We start from the raw sequence: 22,515 nt of genomic DNA, 5'->3' as shown, positions 1-22,515 counted from the left end.
TTGGATTGGTATGAATGTAAAATTGTCCCTAGTATGTGCAGGGTGCGGGGATTGCTGGTCAATGCAGACTCGGTGGGCCGAAGGGCCCTGTTTCAACGCTGTATCTCTAAACTAAACTAAACTAAAGTATCCAGTTGCCCTTTAATATTTGGCACGAGCGAGGTTACAGATTTGCAATTTTGTTTGGTTTATTATTTCCTTCAATCACGTGCGTTATAATAATTTTCTATAATGATCGCCTACCTGTTCTGTAGCCAGTGCTGTTCAGGTACGCAGCAAAGGTGCGTTGTTCGTGTGTGACCTGCCAGGAGGTTGAGGAGCAGTTCTCGTTGTTGGTGTAGGTGTTGTGGTTGTGGACGTATTTCCCCGTCAACATGGACGACCTCGAAGGGCAACACATGGGCGTGGTCACAAAAGCGTTTGTGAAATGGGCGCCGCCTTGTTCCATGATCCTCCGCGTCTTGTTCATTGCTTCCAACGAGCCTGGAATCAGTCAAAATGATTAGATCATTACTCAGAATTATTGATCGGAGTCTCAATCCGAAACGTCACTCATCCATGTTCTCCAGAGATGCTGCCTGACCTGCTGAGTGACTCCAGCACTTTGCGTCTTTTTGTGTGTTAACCAACACCTGCAGTTCCCTGCCTCTACATTTTGACTGTTCCACTGCGAAATCTCCTCAAGGTGTGTGCTTACTTTGAAGACGTTTACTTTAGTTTAGAGATACAGCGAGGAAACAGGCCGTTTGGCCCATCGAGCCCGCACAGATCAGCAATACTCGTGCACTGATACTATCCCACTACGTACACCAGGGACAATTTACAACTTTAAGCCAAATAACCTACAAACATGTTCATCTTTGGAGATTGTTGGAAGAAACCAGAACACCCGGAGAAAACCCACACAGGTCACGGGGAAGAATCAAGGGATATGGGGAGAAGGCAGGAACGGGGTACTGATTGGGGATGATCAGCCATGATCACATTGAATGGCGGTGCTGGCTCGAAGGGCCAAATGGCCTACTCCTGCACCTATTGTCTATTGTCTATTGAAAGCAGAGGGAGGGATTGGGGGAGGGGAGGAGGAGAGGGGAAAGACAAGTGAGGGTGAAGAGGAGGGGGAGAGAGTGCTGGGGGATGAGGGGAAATGAGCCGCTCCTGCGCAGTTGGGGGCTATGGGTGAGTGGTGGAATATTGCGTTGGGGTAACGGGTTGCGTTGGGGGACCAGGCCTCCCATGTGACAGGGATCCCACTTAGTCTAGTGAATGCATATATATGAAAGGGAAGGAATTGATTAAAAGCGTTCTGGTTGATTTTTCAATGTTTATTATGATGATTGATTATTTCAAGTTTAACACGCTGTGCTTTTAATAATATGACATCCGCTGTAAACACATATTATTCATCTTTAAACAAAGCCAATAGGTATCACAATTTACATTTCACATTGTTGCCCATTTATAGCAGAGTTCTATAGCAGAGTTAAGAAAATTAAAGACATTAGCTTCTTACTAACTGCAAGGTAAAATCACTCTGACCAATAAATTAATACAGGGTTGCCAATGTAAAATCAGTTTCTAATTGATGCAGAAAGGCAAAATAATTGCACTGCAGAGCCTAAAGTTAAATACAGCTGCATTTTAGTAGCAAACACTGATTTGATTATTAAACATTACAATAACTTTGTAAGATGCTACAGCTTAGTTACTGTATGATAATCAGGAGCTAGGTGAATCAAGTATTTACAACAGGCAGTGAGTGGGTAGTAAAATGTGGGTTATTTTAAAAGGTTAGTGTTTGTAATGAAGAAGAGCTTTAATATATGCAATATTATTTAAAACATTCCAGGACTGAGTAGGTTCACCTATGATGAGGTATATAAAAATGCTGGAGAAACTCAGCGGGTGCAGCAGCATCTATGGAGCGAAGGAAATAGGCAACGTTTAGGGCCGAAACCCTTCTTCAGACTGATGAAACCCTTCTTCACCTATGATGAGCATTGGTCGACACTGGGCCTGTACTCGCTGGAGTTTAGAAGAATGAGGGGGGACCTCATTGAAACACACAGAAGAGTGAAAGGCTTGGATAGAGTGGATGTGGAGAGGATTCTACTAGTGGTAGAGTCTGAGTTCTAGAGGTTATAGCCTCAGAATTCAAGGATGTTCTTTTAGGAAGGAGATGAGGAGACATTTCTTTAGTCAGAGGGTGGTGAATCTGTGGAATTCTTTGCCACAATAGGCTGTGGAGGCCAAGTCAAAGGATATTTTTAAGACAGGGATAGATAGTTTCTTGATTAGTACGGGTGTCAGGGTTTATGGGGAGAATGGTGTTAGGAAGGAGAGATAGATCAGCCGTGATTGAATGGCGGAGTAGACTTGATGGGCCGAATGGCCTAATTCTACTGCTATTCCTTGGTATAAATGCTAATTGACTTGGTATAAATGTTAAATTGTCCCGTGCGTGCGTGCATAGGATAAAGTTAATGTGCGGGGGATCGCTGGTCGGTGCGGACACTCGGTGGGCCGAAGGGCCTGTTTCCCCGCTGTATCTCGAAACTAAACTAAAGATGCTGAGAATGTCAGAAGAGTTTTTGCGCTGTTCTTGTTTTGTGTATATTGTTTTATTGCGATAAAAGTTTATTTTTGGAAATATGAAATGATGTAACCATTTAAAAAAAAATTGGGATTAAGATAAGGTGAGTTAATTGGTGCTTTAACAAGAACTCAGTGGGTTAAAGAGTCTGTTCCTGTGCTGCATGACAGGACAAACCCTTACAAGCACCTTTTGCCGTGCTAATCCCATCTCAAACAGCGAGACTAATGGTACATTTCTTGGTGATTGCCATTGACTCTTTTCTCACCTCTGAATTTAATTGTACATCTAATTTCAGCCTTGTTTCTTTTCCCATATGCACAATTTTTGGAAATATTTGATAACATTTAATAAATGTGATTAGCTTAAGCTGTTGAAATAATGCTCGCATATCCAAATATCACTCTTGCCTGACTCTCTAGAGTCATAGGGTCATAGAGTGACACAGTGCGGAAACAGGCCCTTCGGCCCAACTTGCCCACACCGGTCAACATGTCCCAGCTACACTAGTCCCACATGCCTGCGTTTGGCCCATACCCCCCCCCCCCCCCAACCTAAGGACTTTACCTCCTTAATATTTTTACAATGGTCTTTTTAAACGCAATATAACATTGCTCCTTTTTTTAGTGGGTCAAAGTATTAAATTGACTGACCTTAATTATTAAAAAAGAAAGCAAGTCTTCACAATATGTGACAAATATCTGATGCATTTGCAATTGTATCAAAATCCTAAAAAAAGCCATAATCTATTTTAGCCAAGGTCTGTCACTGTGCAGAATCCACCATCATATATAATTTGTGTTGGAATATAATAAAAATGCGGACATTTTCATTGCTGTGGGACTATCTGAATGAATCTGGAGGGGCTGGTATATATTTGGCAATAAAAGAGTTAGTAAATTAGTTATTATTGCAATATTTCAAACTGATGCAAAGACATTAGTTTGCAGGATACACATTAAGTCAATATATATTACAGTGATGGAAGCAGACTTGCTTTAGGTCAGTTAACGTCATTAATATGGAATACATGTACTCCGCAGTTTAATGCTGAAAATGCATGTGTTTTAATTGTGTTTCTAAATGATTATTTAAAAGAGCTATAACAAATTTGTATGTTATCTCTAGAAGCGAGTTGCACTGGGAGTTATCTCTTTGGTCTTCTCGACATTTCAGCTGAGATTCGTGTAATCATGCTTGCTTGTTTGGTGGGCGGAAAGTTAGCATTGATATCAATGGGATGCAGGTTCACCATGTGAAAGATAAAGAGCAAGAATAGTGAAAGGCCTGGATAGAGTGGGTGTGGAGGGGACGTGTCCACTAGTGGGAGAATTGAAGGACGTTCCTTTGGGAAGGAGATGAGGAGAAATCTCTTTAGTCAGAGGGTGGTGAGTCTGTGGAATTCTTTGCCACAGAAGACTGTGGAATCCAAGTCAGCGGATATTTTTAAGGCAGGGATAGATAGATTCTTGATTAGTACGGGTGTCAGAGGGTATGGGCAGAAGGCAGGAGAATGGGGTTAGGAAGGAGAGACAGATCAGCTATGGTTGAATGGCGGAGTAGACTTGATGGGCCGAATGGCTTAATTCTATAGCTATTCCTTATGACCTTATGACCTCATGACCGAGGCACAAGGAACAACAGATGTTGGAATCTCGAGTAAACCACAAGGTGCTGGAGGAACTCATGGGACCGGCAGCTCTTGTTGAAGGAATGCAAAGGCGGTGCTTTGGTCCAGAAGCCTTCTTCCATCTGAAGAAGGGTCCCGATTCAAAACGTCACCGATCCATTCCTTCCACTAGATGCTGCCGGGGTGGTAGATTGCAACCTTCACGTGGTCCACCCTATTTCGACTAAAGGACCTGTCCCACTTGGCCGTCATTTGCGCGTCACTCGGATGGCGCGCAAAGAATTTGTACATCAATAAATCCTACGACGCCACGCGCAGCAGCACGGCACAGCTTATGTCATCACGCACCATGCCGCCTAATGTGCACCATGCGCGCCTAATGCGCACCATGCGCGCATCACGTGCGTGTCACGATGCGCATGTCGTGTGTCGTGACGAGTAAATGATGTCGCCTAAATTACGCGCAAACGCGGCCAAGTGGGACAGGCCCTTAATGCAATCAACCCCGACGTGCACCAACGAAAGATCAAATAGAACAAGTTGACCTACAACTTTAGGCTGTGCACACCGTACACAAGGAGAAGTAGACAGACGCTGCAAAGCTGGAAATGTGATGGGGGTGGGGCAAGTGATAGGTGGATACAGCTGAGAGGGTCACCGATTCCTTTTCTTCCAGAGATGCTGCCTGACCTGCTGAGTTACTCCAGCTTTTTTATGTCTCGCTTCAGAGGAGAAAGAGGGGTAAGATAGAGGGTGATGTTTTGTTCTTAATGGTTTACTGTGTGCCGCGTTGTTACTTGCGGGCGGAGCACCAAGGCAAATTCCTTGTATGTGTACATACTTGGCCAATAAACTTATGAACTTGAATTAAATTGAAATAAACTTTTAATCATTGAATTGTGTGTGTACTGTGTTGGGGGGGGGGGGGGGGGGAGGGCTTAGGGGGGGGAGGGGTGAGGGTGGGGAGGGGGGGAGAGGGGGGGTGGATGGGGGGGAAGGAAAGAGGGATGTTAATTAAAATTGGAGAATTCAATGTTCAAAACCATTGCGGCATGCTTGAATCATCTCACCAAGTTCCACGTCCTGGTCATCTGTGTAGATGAGGATAATATTTGGTCTGATGTTCTTGCGATCTCGCTGAAAGCGACCTTTCAGTCGTTGAGAGAGCAGAGCCCGACTCGGACTCAGAAAGACGGTGACCCCCAGCATGATCAATCCCAGCACAAGCCTTGAATGTGACATTGTGTTTCCCTTCACTTCTCGTGACCTTCCAGCGAATCTTCCCTTTATCTAGGCTGGCTCCTGCAATTTGAAAGGAAAGAATGATGTAGCATTTGTCAAGATGCATACAATATGTAACCTTTCAATTGAGATTGTGGACTGAGGAAACTGCCTCCATCTGCCACTTCCTCTCTTTAACATTTGACTTACAGATTAGTACAAAAATGTAGTATAATGTTGAGACATTTCAAGATGAAATAGACAATAGACAACAGGGGCTGGAGTAGACCTTTCGGCCCTTCGAGCCAGCACTGCCATTCACTGTGATCATGGCTGATCATCCACAATCAGTACCCCGTTCCTGCCTTCTCCCCACATCCCCTGACTCCACTATCTTAAAGAGATCTATCTAACTCTCTCTTGAAAGCATCCAGAGAATTGGCCACCACTGCCTTCTGAGGCAGAGAATTCCACAGATTCACAACTCTCTGGGTGGAAAGGTTTCCATTCTAAATGGCCTACCCTTATTCTTAAACTGTGGCCCCTGGTTCTGGACTCCCCCAACATCGGGAACAAGTTTCCTGCCTCTAGCACAGGAAGTGTCAAACTCATTTTAGGTCACGGGCAAAATGCGACTTCACGCGCGCCGGATTCTGATTCCGAACGCAGTCCGATCCGGCACCGCGGACAGCCGCAGCCCGCTCTGGCAACGGGGAAATCATCCCGCGGGTGGATCGGACACCTTCGCGGGCCACATCCGGCCCGCGGGCCTCGAGTTTGACACCTCTGCTCTAGCGTGTCCTTTAATAATCCCTTAATAATCCCTTAATAATCTTTTATGTTTCAATAAGATAACCTCTCATCCTTCTAAATTCCAGAGTATACAAGCCCAGTCGCTCCATTCTTTCAACATATGACAGTCCTGCCATCCTGGGAATTAACCTTCCAAACCTAAATTGGTTTTAGCTAGGATTAGGATGTCTTTTGAGTTAACTAGGAGGCTGGGCAGCTCAGCGGCACAGTGATAGAGTTGCTGCCTCACAGCGCCAGACACCCAGGTTCAATCCTGGCTACAGGTGCTGTCTGTTCAGAGTTTGTACGTTCTCCCTGTGACTGCGTGGGTTTCCTCTGGGCGCTCCGGTTTCCACCCACATTCTAAAGACGTACAGGTTTGTACAGTAAGCTGCCTATGTAAATTATCCCCTTTTGTGTGGGGAGCAGATGCAAAAGTAGGAAAACATAGAACCAGTTTACAGAGATCGATGGTAGACGTTGTCGCGGTAGGCCGAAGGGCCTGTTTCCGCGCGTATCTCTAAAACTAAACTCTAAAACTAGAGGCAAGTCCAATAGCTTTATGTCAATAAATCTACACGAATGTCCAGAGTTAGATTGTCATTCTAGCAAATGATTGTCAAGCCAGTTGTTGAGTTTAGTTACGTTTATTGTCACGTGTAACGAGGTGCAGTGAAAGGCTTTTGTTGCGTGCTAACCGGTCAGCGGAAAGACAGTACATGGTTACAATCGAGCCGTCCACAGTGTACAGATACATGATAAAGGGAATAACGTTTAACGCAAGATAAAGTCCAGTAGTGTCTGATTGAAGATAGTCCGAGGTCGATGGTAGCTCAGGACTGTTCTCTAGTTGTTGGGAAATGGTTTAGTTGCCTGATAGCAGCTGGGAAGAAACTGACCTTGAAACTGAAGGTGTGGGGTCAGTGTTAACAAAGTGACCTAATTTTCATAGGAGCAGGGAATTGCTTCAACCACCGATTAGCCTCCATAACCAATCTGCTGTAGAATCAAAGATCTGCAGATGCTGCTTAATACACAATTGGATACAATGTGCTGGAGTAACTCAACAGGTCAGGCAGCATTAATGGAGAACATGGATAGGTGACGTTTCGAGTCGGAACGGGACCCTTCTTCAGACTGGTAAGCATCTAGAGTGAGAACACAGAAAATGCTTATCAGCCTGAAGAGGCATCCCTGCCTGAACAGTCACCTGCCCATGTTCTCCATCGATACTGCCTGACCTGCTGAGTTACTCCAGCACTTTGTGTCCTAACCTGCTCTATGCATCATATGTATCGTATGTTTACAGAAAATGGAGCATTGTTAATACTGATCATCTGAAGGTCAACACATCGGGGAACTGCAGATTACATTTCTTCGCATTTCATTTTGAAGTTTTTTATAAACTTTTTCCATAATCGTGGTACTACACTTTACAACAGACCGTCAACTTTTGAAATCGTTTTACGTCAGCAAAATAAAAGTAGAAACTCTAGATAGACACACAATGCTGGAGTAACTCAGCGGGACAGGCAGCGTCTCTGGAGAGAAGGGATGGGTGATGTCTCGGGCCGAGACCCTTCTTCAGACTATTAGAAACTCTGAGTCCACATGACCGCATTCCCCATTGATGCTGCAGTGGGCTGTGCTGTTTCAGAACCACCATGACTGTTACTCAGGCTGTGTGAAGCAATTTCCTCAAACACATCAATTATCAGCATCCAGCTGGGTGCTAAAACCCAGTGAACCTACATCGTTAAACACCCTCATTGACATTTCTAATCGTTACCTGTTGTTGAGGGCAGACCACAGCGTCCATTTGCTGAGCTCTCAGTCCAGCCTTGCGGTGTTTAGTCCGGAGACTGTTAGTCAGACAGTTCTGACCATTGCACAAGTTGAAATCCTCTCCTTTAGCTCCTGAACCTTCAGCCTCACGAAGGGCAGGCTTTGCAATTTACCACCTTGTATCTTGCGGATATACTAGAAGATTTATTTTACCGGTGTACATTCCACTGGGGCTTCAAATGCCGAATGACAATAAAACATCCAGGCATCTATATTAGACTGGCTTTAATCCTCGGAGAGCAGCAAAATCATTGGAGCAGCTTTAACATTAAAGCCGATCAGTGCTCCACTTCATTGGCTAAATGCTTTTTAACACTTTGCTCTCAAGCACTCGTCTTATTCTCTCTCCAATGCTAATGTTTTAATGTGTTCCTTTATTTAGTTCAGTTGGTGATAGGATTGATCAGTTGCATGGTAACAGCCGGGAAGAAACTGTCCCTCAATCTGGAGGTGATCCCTGCACTTTGTGTCTTTTTATGTAAACCAGCACTTGCAGTTCCTTTTGTCTGCAATACAACCCAACATTGGTCTCCTTGTTTGCATTACAGTGCTGGGATCGTTCCCTTTGCGCCACCCATTGCACTTGAGTTTGGTTCAGTTGTATTTAGATTAGTTTAGTTTAGAGATACTGAGGGGAAACAGGCCCTTCGGCCCACTGAGTCTGTACCGTATGCCGACCAGCGATCCCCGCATATTAACATTACCCTACACACACTAGGGACAATTTTACATTTACACCAAGCCGATTAATCTACAAGCCTGTATGTCTTTGAAATGTGGGAGGAAACCGAAGATCTCAGAGAAAAACCACGCTCCTTACAGACAGCGCCCGTGGTGTTGGTGGTGGATCGAACATGGGTCCCTGGCGCTGCAAGGCAGTAGCTCCACCGCTGCGCCACCGTGACAGTTATATCTCTTCTGCTGCTGTCCTTTAGAAATGACCAAGTATCCTAACCCTTAACCTAAAAGCAGAATCAAACTATTGCATTTGCAGGATCGCAATCTATAGTTTGTTCCCGCCCAATCTGCTCTGTACTTCAGATTAATTAGATTATAGATTCTATCCATAAAATCTGACAAATGTTGTTTTTTCCAATTGGCGGTGACCGTTCAATAACTGTTAAGCTAATTGTTTTATTAATTAATCCTTATATATCATTCGCTTTATGTCCAGCACAGTGGTGCAGAACTAGAGTTGCTGCCTTACAGCACCAGAGACCCCAGGTTGGATCCTGAATACGGCTGCTGTCTGTATGGAGTTTGCACGTTCTCCCTGTGACTGCATGGGTTTTCACCGGGTGCTCCGGTTTCCTCCCACACTCCAATGACGTACAGGGTTGTAGGTTAATTGGCTGTAAAATATTGTTGGGCGAAGTTTGTAAAAAATTGTGTGTAGGCCTGTGCTAATGTCTGGGGTGATCATTGGTGGGTGCGGACTCGGTGGGCCGAAGGGCCTGTTTCCACGCTGAATCTCTGAAGTCTAAAGTATAGACCAATGTGCTGAACCTGATTAAAGACACTTCATAACATGTGAAGTCTGTCACTTCTTAAGGGTCATTTGCTTCTACTCGATCGATGCTTACATATTTAATCCATATTCTTCCTGCATCTTAACTCATGAGCATCATACTAACCCAGTGCCATAGTCTCATACAGTGTGGAAACAGGCCCTTCGGCCCAACTTGTCCAAATCAACCATTGTGTCCCATCTACACTAGTCCCACCTGCCTGCATTTGGCCCATATCCCTCTAAACCTGTCCTATCCATGTATGCGTCCAAATGTCTCTTAAACATTGCAATAGTACCTGCCTCAACAGCTCATTCCATTCACTCACCACCCTTTGTGTGAAAAGGTTACCCCTCATGTTCAGGCTAAATCTTTCCCCTCTCACCTTAAACCTATGTCCTCTGGTTCACAATTCCCCTACTCCAGGCAAGAGATTGTGTGTGTCTACTGGATCTATTCCTCTCATGATTTTGTTCACCTCGACAAGATCACCCCGCATCCTCCTGCACTCCAAGGAATAAAGTGCTAGCCTGCTCAACCTCTCCCTATCTCACGCTCTCTAGCCCTGGCAACATCCTTGTAAATCTTCTCCACACCCTTTCCAGTTTGACACCATCTTTCCTCTAACATGGTGCCCAGAACTGAACACAATACTCTAAATGTGGCCTCTCCAATGTCTAGGACCTGAAGCCATGGCTTCAGAATAAAAAGGACGTCCTTTTAGGAAGGAGATGAGAAGGAATTTCTTTAGTCAGAGGGTGGTGAATCTGTGGAATTCATTGCCACGGGCGGCTGTGGAGGCCAAATCAATGGATATTTTTAAGGCGGAGATTGACAGATTCTTGACTAGTAGGGGGATCAGGGGATATGGGTCAAAGGCAGGTGAATGGGGTTGAGTGGGGAAAGATAGATCAGCCACGATTGAATGGAGACTTGATGGGCCGAATGGCCTACTTCACCTCCTGGACCCTATGAACTTTTTTAACTGCTACACGACCTCCCAATTTCTATACTCGTGACCTCTTTAATTGTCTTCCTACTTGCAGGGTTTAACAGCATGGTGATGATGTTACCTGGCCAATAACTCAGAGACCTGCATTAATGATTCAGTTCAAGAGTTCAAACCCTGCCATGGCAACGAGCAAATTTCAATTCTATCAATTAAATAAATCACATCCTGTGTAAAGGAGGGAGCCTTGTCTTGGCCCACTTCCCCAAAGCTCGAATGTTATCACATACTCCCACGTATTTTGATTGTTGGCCTCAGCAATGAATGTGCCTCACACCTCACATCCAGCAGATCTTGTAAAGATTCTCTGATCTAACAGAACATACTGCCCACAGCTTCAGCCACCACACATTGGGATTGGCTGGCAGACACAACCTGGAGGTATTTTTTTTCTTTTTCTTCAGTGCTGTAAACTTCCCATCCCTTTCCCTCTGGTCTCAAAGTCGAGCACAGTGTAACAGATCACTAGTGCCAGATGTACCGAAATGGAACAATGAAATTCTTTCTTGCAGCAGCATAACTGGTCTGTAAACAGTAACTCACTGGATAACATAGTCAAATCTCTCATCAGGTGCAGAAGTTTGAAAAAACATAACCCACTGAGTTACTCTAGCGTTTTTGTGTCTACCTTTGAAAACACCCACCTCCAGATCCAGGAATAGTTCCTTCCCAGTATTTAATAGGTAACTGATCCGCACTCTCAGGTTCCTGAGAGCGGTCCTGACGTGCCATCTTCCTTTGGAGAGAAGTAATGGGCGACGTTTCGGGTCGAGACCCTTCTTCAGACTGATGTCAGGGGAGGGGGCGCGACAAAGATAGAATGTTGGCGGAGACAGTAAGACTAGTGGGTGAACTGGGAAGGGGAAGGGGATGGAGAGAGAGAGAAAGCAAGGGCTAACTGAAGTTAGAGAAGTCAATGTTCATACCGCTGGGGTGTAAACTACCTTATTGAAGACCTTCGGACTATCATTAATGGGATATTATTGGATTTTTATCTTGCACTCAACATTATCCCCTGTATCTGTGTGGACAACTTGAATGTAATCAAGTCTTTTCGCTGACTGGCTTGATAGCACGCAACAAAAAGATTTTCAATGTACCTCGATATATATAAAAATAATAAACTAAACTAAAAATCAAACCAAAAAAAGTTAAATAAATCAAAAAACAACGTTAGCGTAAAACAAAACCAAAGCCCAAAGTTCCTAGTACAACCAAAACAGTTTGTAGTTTGGTTGGCGTTCAAGAACCTGATGGGTGTTGGGATGAAGATGTTCCTGAACTTGGAGGTCAGGGTTTTCAGACTCCTGTACCTTCTTCCCAATGGGTCGATTCTTGATTAGTACGGGTGTCGGAGGTTATGGGGAGAAGGCAGGAGAATGGGGTTGAGAGGGAGAGATAGATCAGCCATGCTTGAATGGCGGAATAGACTCGATGGGCCGAATGGCCTAATTCTACTCCTATCACTTATGACTTTATGATTCAGCCCATTCTGCAAATTAACCAAGGGGTCTTCAGGTAAAGCTTTCTCCCTGTGCAATTGATGTGAGATAAGCACCAAATGATGGTATTTCCTGAACAACTTCTCGGCTATGAGGCTGTGTTTGATGATACTGGACTTAGCCTTTGAAGTGGGGGCCACAAATCAGTGCTATTTCTGCTCCCGATGTGGCCCGTCTTGTAAATTACATCGAGCACATCCCATGGCGTAGTGGGTGCCTCTACAGCTCACTTGTCGTCATTCCAGTCCCACCCCTTCAGAGCCACAAGTAAAATATTGAGCCTTGTTAAAACTGGACAGTCAGTCCCTTCACCTCCCCCCTCGACTCCATCCAAGGTCCCAAGCAGTCGTTCCAGGTGCGACAAAGGTTCACCTGTATCTCCTCCAACCTCATCTACTGCATCCGCTGCTCTAGATGTCAGCTGATTTACATCGGTGAGACCAAGCGTAGGTTGGGCGATCGTTTCGCCGAACACCTCCGCTCAGTCCGCAATAACCTACCTGACCTCCCGGTGGCTCAGCACTTCAACTCCCCCTCCCATTCCCAATCCGACCTCTCTGTCCTGGGTCTCCTCCATTGCCAGAGTGAGCAACAGCGGAAATTGGAGGAACAGCACCTCATATTCCGTCTGGGGACCTTGCGTCCTTATGGCATTAACATTGAATTCTCCCAATTTGGCTAGCCCTTGCTGTCTCCTCCCCTTCCTTAACCCTCTAGCTGTCTCCTCCCATCCGCCCGCCCTCGGGCTCCTCCTCCTCCCCTTTTCCTTCTTTCTTTCCCCCCCCCCACCCCCCATCAGTCTGAAGAAGGGTTTCGGCCCGAAACGTCGCCTATTTCCTTCGCTCCATAGATGCTGCTGCACCCGCTGAGTTTCCCCAGCAATTTTGTGTACCTTCGATATTCCAGCATCTGCAGTTCCCTTTTGAACAGTCAGAGCCTATTTCCTGCTTTCACAGAAAACAAATCACAGCACAAAGGTGAGAGGGGCAAAGCTTAAAGGAAGGTACACAAAAATGCTGGAGAAACTCAGCGGGTGCAGCAGCATCTATGGAGCGAAGGAAATGGGCAACGTTTCGGGCCGAAACCCTTCTTCAGACTGAAGAAGAAGTCCGAAGAAGGGCTTCGGCCCGAAACGTTGCCCATTTCCTTCGCTCCATAGATGCTGCTGCACCCGCTGAGTTTCTCCAGCATTTTTGTGTACCTTCGATTTTCCAGCATCTGCAGTTCGTTCTTAAACAAAGTTTAAAGGAGATGTGTGGGGTAAGCTTTGTTGTTTACACAGGAGGTAGTGAGTTCCTGAACTGGTTTGCCGCGGGTGGTGGTGGAGGCAGATATGATAGGGGCATTTAAGAGACTTTGAGATATGCAAGGAATGCAAGGATGTAGATTGCGTGCATGCGGTTGAGAATCAGTCTTGGCATCATCTTTGGCACGGGCATTGTGGGTGCCGGTGAGCCGTGTGCCGCGGCCATAACCTGGCTTGGCTCACCCGCCGCAGAACCGGGAGAGGGAAGGCGCCGAGCCCGGCCCCTGCTTGACCCGGAACGCCGGGAACCGGAGAGGAGGAAGCGGTAGTGGGCAATGGTCACTGGACAAGGGGCCGGAAAGAAAGAACTCTCCCCTGAAGCCTCTCGGTCTGGAGAAGGGTCTCGACCCCAAACGTCACCCATTCCTTCTCTCCAGGAAACTGCCAGTCCCGCTGTGTTTTCCGGACTCAGTGGGCCGACTCGGTGGGCCTGTTTCCACGCTGTATCTCTAAACTAAACTGAACGGAGCTAAACCTGCTGAGTTACTCCAGCTTTTTGTGTGCAACTTCGGGGTAAACCAGCATCTGCAGTTACTTCCTACACAAAGAGTTAGCATCGTCTCCGGGGTTACGTCCGTGCCCGGGTGGTGCTCGAGAAGGACTACGTGCCATCTATGGGCACCCTGGGGGATTTCCGCGACCGCTGGGCATACGTATGATCTTCTTGCCATGTGTATACATATCATACATATGTACTTCGTGTACTTATGTATGACAACAATCTCACTGATCTGTAGGCAGATTGGAAGCTCATGGAAGGTGGTGGAGGCCAAGTCAATGGATATTTTTAAGACGGAGATTGATAAAGTCTTGACTTGCGCGGGTGTCAAGGGTTACGGGGAGAAAGCAGGAAAATGGGGTTGAGAGGGAGAGATAGATCAGCATTGATTGAATGGTGGAGTAGACTTGTGGGTTGACTGGCCTAATTCTGCTCCTAAAACATATGAACTCAAGAGGTCAGGTGTAGACTGGAACCAAACTGTCAAATTTGACTCAGACGGATCGGTAACTAAATGTATTCCACTCTGGGTCAAGGGCCTTTCCCACTTGGGCGTCATTTGCGTGTCACGCAGATGGCGCGCAAAGATTTTGTGCATCCCAAAATCCTGGGGCGCCGCGCGCGACTGCGCATCACTCCCTACCTCACCACGAACCACGCACGCGTAATGCGCACCATGCGCGTGTCGTGCGTCGCGACGCGTAAATGATGTCGCGTAAATGACGCGCAAATGACTCCCAAGTGGGACAGACCCTTCAGTCCATTGGAAGACTCTCATTAAACCAGTGAAGCACGGCTTCATTAGATACATCGAACTTTGCATAAAAAACAAATCGACCCGATCTGCTCCGTTAGTTATTGATTACTGCATTACCTAAAAGGAAAAATGTAGCCAAGTGCTAAAACACAGACTTTAGCTGATTCCCAAGTAATTGGCTCAAACATAATAAATGGAAAGCTGTGGGAACCAGCTGCAAATGCTTAGTAACCAATGTGGATTTAATGAACTGTGGGTGTTCCAGTGGATTAATGGAGAGAAAAACAAAGTGGTGATTGATAAAGCTGCTGCAATTATATCACAGCTTGGCTCTTCAGGATATTGTGCTATTACCTTTTTTTTTAAAATAACTGGTTAAAATGGATTATTTTTGTAGCAAAATGACAACCATTATTTAAAAAATTAGACAAAATGTTGGAGTAACTCAACAGGTCAGGCAGCATCTCTGGAGGACATGGATAGGTGATGTTTTGGGTTGGGACCCTTTCTTCAGACTTCAGACTTCTTGAAGAACCCAAAATGTCACCTGTTCCTTTTCTCCAGAGATACAGCCTGACTCGCTGAGTTTCTCCAGCATTTTGTGTCTATCTTTTAGGGGAGGTGGGAGCTGGAGCAGGTGGGGCGTGTTGGTCAGCGGGGGCAAGTTGGGCTAAAGGGGCCTGTTTCCACACTGTATGACTCTATGACTCTTGAACAAAGCTTTTGTTAACTAAAGGGTGTAGAAGCGAATGCCAACGCTGGCACCCCAGGCGAATGGAAAACGGAAATGCCAAGCTTATGATGCCACAGCACAGCATGCAAGCTTACAGCGGAGGCAGTACTCTCATCATTACGCGCTGTAAACTAAATGTCAGCTAGATGAAGGTGCAGCGCAGAATGCACATTAAGGTGAGGAATGCTGTAAGCAGACCTGAGTGGACATATTATTAACAGATCAAATCAAAGACCAGGTATCCTTATGCCCCTGTCCCACCTAGGAAACCTGAACGGAAACCTCTGGAGGCTTTGCGCGCCACCCAAGGTTTCCGTGCGGTTCCCAGAGGTTGCAGGTGGTTGCCGGAGGTTGCAGGTAGTGGAAGCAGGTAGGGAGACTGACAAAAACCTCCGGGAACCGCACGGAAACCTTGGGTGGGGCACAAAGTCTCCAGAGGTTTCCGTTCAGGTTTCCTAGGTGGGACAGGGGCATAAGGATGCCCGGTCTTTGATTTGATCTGTTAATAATATGTCCACACAGCTCTGGTGGGACAGGGGCATTACATATTGAGTTGTGAATGGCAGTGAAATGTAAACACCTCGTAGAAGGAGGTGGAGGTGGACGATTAGGAGGAGGAGGACGAGACTTGATGGACATCTCTACTGTTGTTGGAGGCCAGCATATCAGAGAGAGCTCGTCGGACACCTATGCTCAGTCCGCCCTGGCCTACATGATCTCCAAGTTGGTAAACGCTTTAACTCCCCTTCCCATTCCCACATTGACCTTTCTGTCCTGGGCCTCCTCCACTGTCAGGGTGAGACCCAGCACAAATTGGAGGAACAGCACCTCATATTTCGCCTGGGCAGTTGGCATCCCAGTGGTATGAACACCGATTTCTCTAATTTCAAGTGCTACGAATTCCTACTCTCTGCCCCTCCCCCACCCTAGTCGTCCTGCTAGTTCCACTGTTCACATCCATACATCCCTTTGACATCATCTCTTCCACAGCCAACAACGGACCATTGTGGGCTCTATCTTTCCTTGGTCATCGGTGCCGGCTCTGGTTTTGTTCTGAACCTCTAAATTCCCTCCCCCCGACCCTCCGTCTAAAGAAGAGTTTCGGCCCGAGCAGTCAGCCATTCCTTTTCTCCAGAGATGCTGCCTGACCCGCTGAGTTACTCCAGCACTTTGTGTCTATTATCAAAGAGGAAAGTTACATTGCAGAGGTGACAACCATTGTTGACAGAATTACCGGACAGGTGGCTCGTTTCAGGCTCCTGCTCAGGACCGCAGCATCAATGTTGAGGTAATCCCACTCACGCCGTGCACTACTGTGGGGGGATTATTTTTTTTTTTTTTTTTTTTTTTTTTTTTTTTTTGTCTATTTGTAGTCTTGTAGGTCTGTGTCCAAGATGGCTGCCGTGAAGAGAGAGTGGACGCTGGCACGATTTGGTTGCCGCTGCTCCCTCTTCACACTGTGTTTTTGATTTTCTGTTTTTGGATTGAATCCTGTTTTTAATTTGTGTCTCTGTGATGTCCTTATTGTTATATTCCGATTATATGTTTACTATGTAAGGTGTCCTTGAGATTTTGTATGAAAGGCGCCCATTAAATATAAAATTTATTATTATTATTATTATTACTGGGTATCCGCAGAGAGCACTGGATACAGCTACTGTGTAGCTGAAGACTGTGTGTTCTGGAGCTAATTGCATCTCTGTCAAGCTGCTCCAGGACTGTGGTGACATTGGAACAAAACAAGGGGCGGTATGGTGGCGCATTACTGCCTCACAGCACCAGAGACCCGGGTTTGATCCTGACTACGGGCGCTGTCTGTACGGAGTTTGTACGTTCTCCCCGTGACCTGTGTGGGTTTTCTCCGAGATCTCTGGTTTCCTCCCACACCCCAAAGACGTACAGGTCTGTAGGCTCATTGGCTTTGGTAAAATTGTAAATGGTCCCTTGTGTGTGTAGGATTGTGTTAGTGTGCGAGGATCGCTGGTCGGCCAAGACTCGATGGGCCTGTTTCCGCGCTGTATCTCCAAACTAAACTAAACTAATTAAGGGGCGATCACGGTGGCGCAGGGGTAGAGTTGTCGCCTTACAGCGAACGCAGCGCTGGAGACCCGGGTTCGATCCCGACCCCGAATCTCTGAACTAAACAAGGAGACCGAGCTTCCTTCGCAGTGCAACACCATCTAACCATTTAAAAAATGCTTTGCCTTTCTGTTCCGTCCACCAATTTACAAAGGTGTTAATTTATCCGCTTCACATTTTTTACACAATATATATTCCATCTGCCATGTTTTCGCAATCTCCGCAAATTCTCTTCACACATTTCCTCCCACTCATAATCCCACTTAGCATTCTATCCTCAGTAAACCTGCCAGTGACATTTAGTCCCAGTGTGTGATCTATATTTTTTTGTGAAAAGCTCGTTGCTGTACCACACTAGTTAGCTTGGCAACCGGAGAGAGGGCTATTCACTCCCCCTTCGCTTCCGCCCACACTTTACACCTCCAAGACTCCCCCTCCCTTTCCACCCACATTCCTTCCACCAGTTACGCAATTCGCAACTTCCCGCACCTTGAGTTTCACAATTCAAATATCTTCACCCTTTCTGGGCTCACGCCCCGCTTTTCATTTCTTTAATCAGAGGGTGGTGAATCTGTGGAATTCTTTGCCACGGAAGGCTGTGGAGGCCAAGTCAGTGGATATTTTTAAGGCAGAGATAGAGAGATTCTTGATTAGTATGGGTGTCAGAGGTTAGGGGGAGAAGGCAGGGGAATGGGGTCAGGAAGGAGAGATGGATCATCCATGATTGAATGGCGGTGGAGACTTGATTTCTACCCTTATTCCTTATTCCTTGTGAACGTCATCTCTGCCCTTCTTCAACAAGCAGGCTGTCAAACAACCCCCACTCCTGTGTTCCTCAATGACCGGACAAGCTCTCTCCTGCCTCTCCTCTCCTCCGGCTTTCCTTCCCAAGTAAGTTTCATCTTCTTTCAATCTGAAAATCAGTGACGTTCTTCAGGAACGGCTGAATGATCAGCTAGTGCCTGACCCTAAAGAATGGGGCGACAAGTCTATATTTAGATTTACAGTCTCATATTCATCCCTATCTATTGATAAGAGTCTGAAGAAGGTTCTCGACCTGAAACGTCACCCATTCCTTCTCTCCAGAGAAGCTGCCTGTCCCGCTGAGCTACCCCAGCATTTTGTGTCTGTCCTATCAATTGATTCTCGATTACAATTTAACAATGCAAGAACTATTATTATTACCTACTTGGAGGCCATGTTTCAAGTTCAAGTTCAAGTGAGTTTATTGTCGTGTCCCTGTATAGGACAATGAAATTCTTGCTTTGCTTAAGCACACAGAAAATAGTAGGCATTTACTACAAAACAGATAAATGTGTCCATATACCATGATATAAATATATACACACATGAATAAATAAACTGGTAAAGTGCAAATAACAGAAAGTGGTTATTAATAATCAGAGTTTTGTCCGAGCCAGGTTTAATAGCCTGATGGCTGAGGGGAAGTAGCTATTCCTGAACCTGGTTGTTGCAGTCTTCAGGCTCCTGTACCTTCTACCTGAAGGTAGCAGGGAGATGAGTGTGTGGCCAGGATGGTGTGGGTCTTTGATGATACTGCCAGCCTTTTTGAGGCAGCGATTGCGATAAATCCCCTCGATGGAAGGAAGGTCAGAGCCGCTGATGGACTGGGCAGTGTTTACTACTTTTTGTAGTCTTTTCCTCTCCAGGGCGCTCAAATGCCGAACCAAGCCACGATGCAACCGGTCAGCATGCTCTCGACTGTGCACCTGTAGAAGTTAGAGAGAGTCTTCCTTGACAATCCGACTCTCCGTAATCTTCTTAGGAAGTAGAGGCACTGATGAGCTTTTTTGATAATTGCATTAGTGTTCTCGGACCAGGAAAGATCTTCAGAGATGTGCACGCCCAGGAATTTGAAGTTCTTGACCCTTTCAACCATCGACCCGTTGATATAAATGGGGCTGTGGGTCCCCCTCCTACTCCTTCCAAAGTCCACAATCAGTTCCTTGGTTTTGCTGGTGTTGAGGGCCAGGTTATTGCGCTGGCACCATATGGACAGTTGCTCGATCTCTCTTCTGTACTCTGACTCATCCCCATCAGTGATACGCCCCACAATAGTGGTGTCGTCAACGAACTTCAGTCCATTTTTGTTTAGTTTGGTTTAGTTTAGTTTAGAGGTAAAGTGTGGAAACAGGTCCTTCAGCTGACCTGACATCATCCCATACACTAACACTATCACAAAATTTACAATTGTGCAGAAGCCAATTAACCTACAAACCTGTACGTCTTTGGAGTGTGCGAGGAAACTGGAGCACCCAGAGAAAACCCACGCAGGTCACAGGGAGAACGTACAAACTCTGTACAGACAGCACCCGTAGTCAGGATCGAACCCGGGACTTTGGCGCTGTAAGGCAGCAACTCTACCGCTGCGCCACCATGCCGCCCAATATACTTCAGAAATAGATTTGTGCTACCCTTCAGTCCAAAACATTCATGCTAACCAAGATGCCTAACTACACTAACCTGGTTTGCCTACGTTAAGCCCATATTGCTCTAATCCTTTCTCACCTGTAGTAAGTTCCCGACCGGAAAGGTCATCTATCCATTCCCCCCCTAGATGCTGTTTGACCTGCTGAGTTCCTCCAGCACTTTGGGTTTTTTTTCGCAAGAGATTCTTCATTCGTACGGGTGTCAAGGGTTGTGGGGAAAAGGCAGAAGAATGCCGTTGAGAGGGAAAGATAGATCAGCCATGGTTGAATGGCAGAGTAGAGTCGATGGGCCGAATGGCCTACTTCTGCTCCTATAACTTATGAACATTGACTTAGGAATGATCAGCAAGGACGCAGGGGCTATGGTACAAAGGTTCAACAGTGAAGAGCTAGCAATGTCCAAAGAACAGAATGGCTTTTCCTCAGCAGTTTATGTTTCTATGTTCTATGTTTCTATGTTTAATTTGGCTAAAGCTAAAATTGAGGCCAGCCATTTAAGTGGCTTGGAATCAGAAAGAAACTTTATCTTTATCGACTGAGATGTCTCTAAGTTTGCAGCACCGGCCAGAACTGAGATCAGTGAGAGCCGGCTGCCATTCCTTCAACCGAAGTCTCATCTCACTGGTGTCGACTTCCTGCAAACCTGTTGGAAGGACTTGCAAATGACTATTCAGTGCCATACCAAAATATTAGGGATTTCGGGATGTTTTGGTTCAATAGAAAAAGATTACATGAAAGTATCATTTTAAATATTTGCTTTGAGTTTTGAAGTTTAATATCGAGTCATCGATTCATACAACATGGAAACAGGCCCTTCGGCCCAGCTCCTCCATGCTGTCCAAAATGCCCCATCTACGCTAGTCCCATTTCATAATCATAACCATCATAATAATCATAATCATACTTTATTAGCCAAGTATGTTTTACAACATACGAGGAATTTGATTTGACAATAAACAATAGGTCCAGGAATAGACCATTCAGCCCTTTGAGACAGCACCGTCATTCACTGCGATCACGGCTGATCATCCACAATCAGTACTCCGTTCCTGCTTTCTCCTCATATCACTTGACTCTGCTAACTTTAAGAGCTCTCTCTAACTCTCTCTTGAAAGCATCCAGAGAATTGGCCTCCACTGCCTTCTGAGGCAGAGAATTCCACAGATTCACAACTCTCTGGGTAAAAAAGTTTTTCCTCATCTCCGTCCTAAATGGCTTACCCCTTATTCTTAATATTTGCTTGCACCCGGTCCACATCCCTCCAAAACTTTCCAATCCAAGTACCTATCAATGTGTCTTTTAATTACGGTGGTAGTACTTGCCTCAACTACCTCCTCTGGCAGCTCGTTTCCATGTACCTACCAACTTTGGAGCAAAAAGGTTGCCCCTAGGATTCCTATTGAATTCCTCTAGTCCTTGATTCCCTTAACCTGGGTGAAACTCTATCTATTCCTCTCATGATCTTACACATCTCTATAAGATCACCCCTCAGCCTCCAAGGAATAAAGTCCTAGCCTGCCCAACCCGATGTTGGGGGAGTCCAGAACCAGGGGCCACAGTTTAAGAATAAGGAGTAAGCCATTTAGAACGGAGACGAGGAAACACTTTTTCTCACAGAGAGCGGTGAGTCTGTGGAATTCTCTGCCTCAGAGGGCAGTGGAGGCAGGTTCTCTGGATGCTTTCAAGAGAGAGCTAGATAGGGCTCTTAAAAATAGCGGAGTCAGGGGATATGGGGAGAAGACAGGAACGGGGTACTGATTCGGGATGATCAGCCATGATCACATTGAATGGCGGTGCTGGCTTGAAGGGCAAAATGGCCTACTCCTGCACCTATTGTCTCTTGTCTATTGTCTATTGTCTAACCTTTCCCTGTAAGCTCAAGCACTGCAGTCCCGGCAATATCTTCATAAATCTTCTCTGCACTCTTTGCAGTTTAACACTTCCAGTCTAATATTTTGACTCCACATCAAAATGGCAAGTACTCTATTTTTCCCTTTCTCTTTTGTATTCGGGTTCCGTTTCAGTAGCTAAGTCCCAGTAAATTCAGATAGTAACGTGATTTATGGACAGAATAAATATTTTTACTCAGCATTGCTGGAAGCAATAAAAATCCATCTTGTTAGTTGAAAATGTCACCAAGTACCAGTCCATCCTCTCAGCTAAACGCTACTGTGAAATTGTCTGTGTTTCGAAATTCTTTATTTGTATACTAAGCCAATTAGGTTGTATTCTAAGAGCACCTAAACAGGTAAACAAAAGCATTGAAGTACTTTATCATTGTCAGCTGAGAGTTTCAGTCTATAAAAAGGATCCATTGATTTCAAAGTCTTTATCACCCTTTGTGGTACACTCCCAGTGTCCCAGTGCTTATTTGTGTACAGCTCTTAGTAATATCACTGAAGATCTTCACACTGATAAAACAACATTATTTTTGAATCCCTGGCATTAATTTGAATTGTGGGTCATATGAACCGAGTGATAGGTAACAAATCATCAATTTTGTTTCTAACATGTAGAATCAAGGAACTGCAGATACTGGTTTATACCAAAGATAGACACAAAGTGCTGGAGTAACTCAACGGGTTTGGTTT

General features: G+C 45.7%; 1 protein-coding gene across 5 annotated transcripts in view; it reads right to left on the bottom strand.

Annotated features, from left to right (window-relative positions):
* Positions 1-22,515, bottom strand: part of sulf2 (sulfatase 2) — a 244,158-nt gene that overhangs the window by 77,126 nt on the left and 144,517 nt on the right. For 4 of the 5 annotated variants that reach the window (XM_033041462.1, XM_033041458.1, XM_033041459.1 and 1 more), the window contains 2 exons: positions 5,294-5,525; positions 244-483 (listed from right to left, as the gene is read on the bottom strand). In XM_033041462.1, coding sequence (XP_032897353.1) covers positions 244-483; positions 5,294-5,465 — 412 coding nt within the window. In that variant the 5' untranslated portion in view covers positions 5,466-5,525. Of the gene's footprint in view, positions 1-243; positions 484-5,293; positions 5,526-8,025; positions 8,265-22,515 lie in introns of those variants that run through there. The other variant, XM_033041461.1, reaches the window with a different exon arrangement.

Source organism: Amblyraja radiata, chromosome 23 (genome assembly GCF_010909765.2).
Source record: "Amblyraja radiata isolate CabotCenter1 chromosome 23, sAmbRad1.1.pri, whole genome shotgun sequence".
NCBI lineage: Eukaryota > Metazoa > Chordata > Chondrichthyes > Rajiformes > Rajidae > Amblyraja > Amblyraja radiata.
The sequence above is the reverse complement of the archived record's forward strand: the minus strand, read 5'-3'. Positions and strand labels throughout refer to the sequence as shown.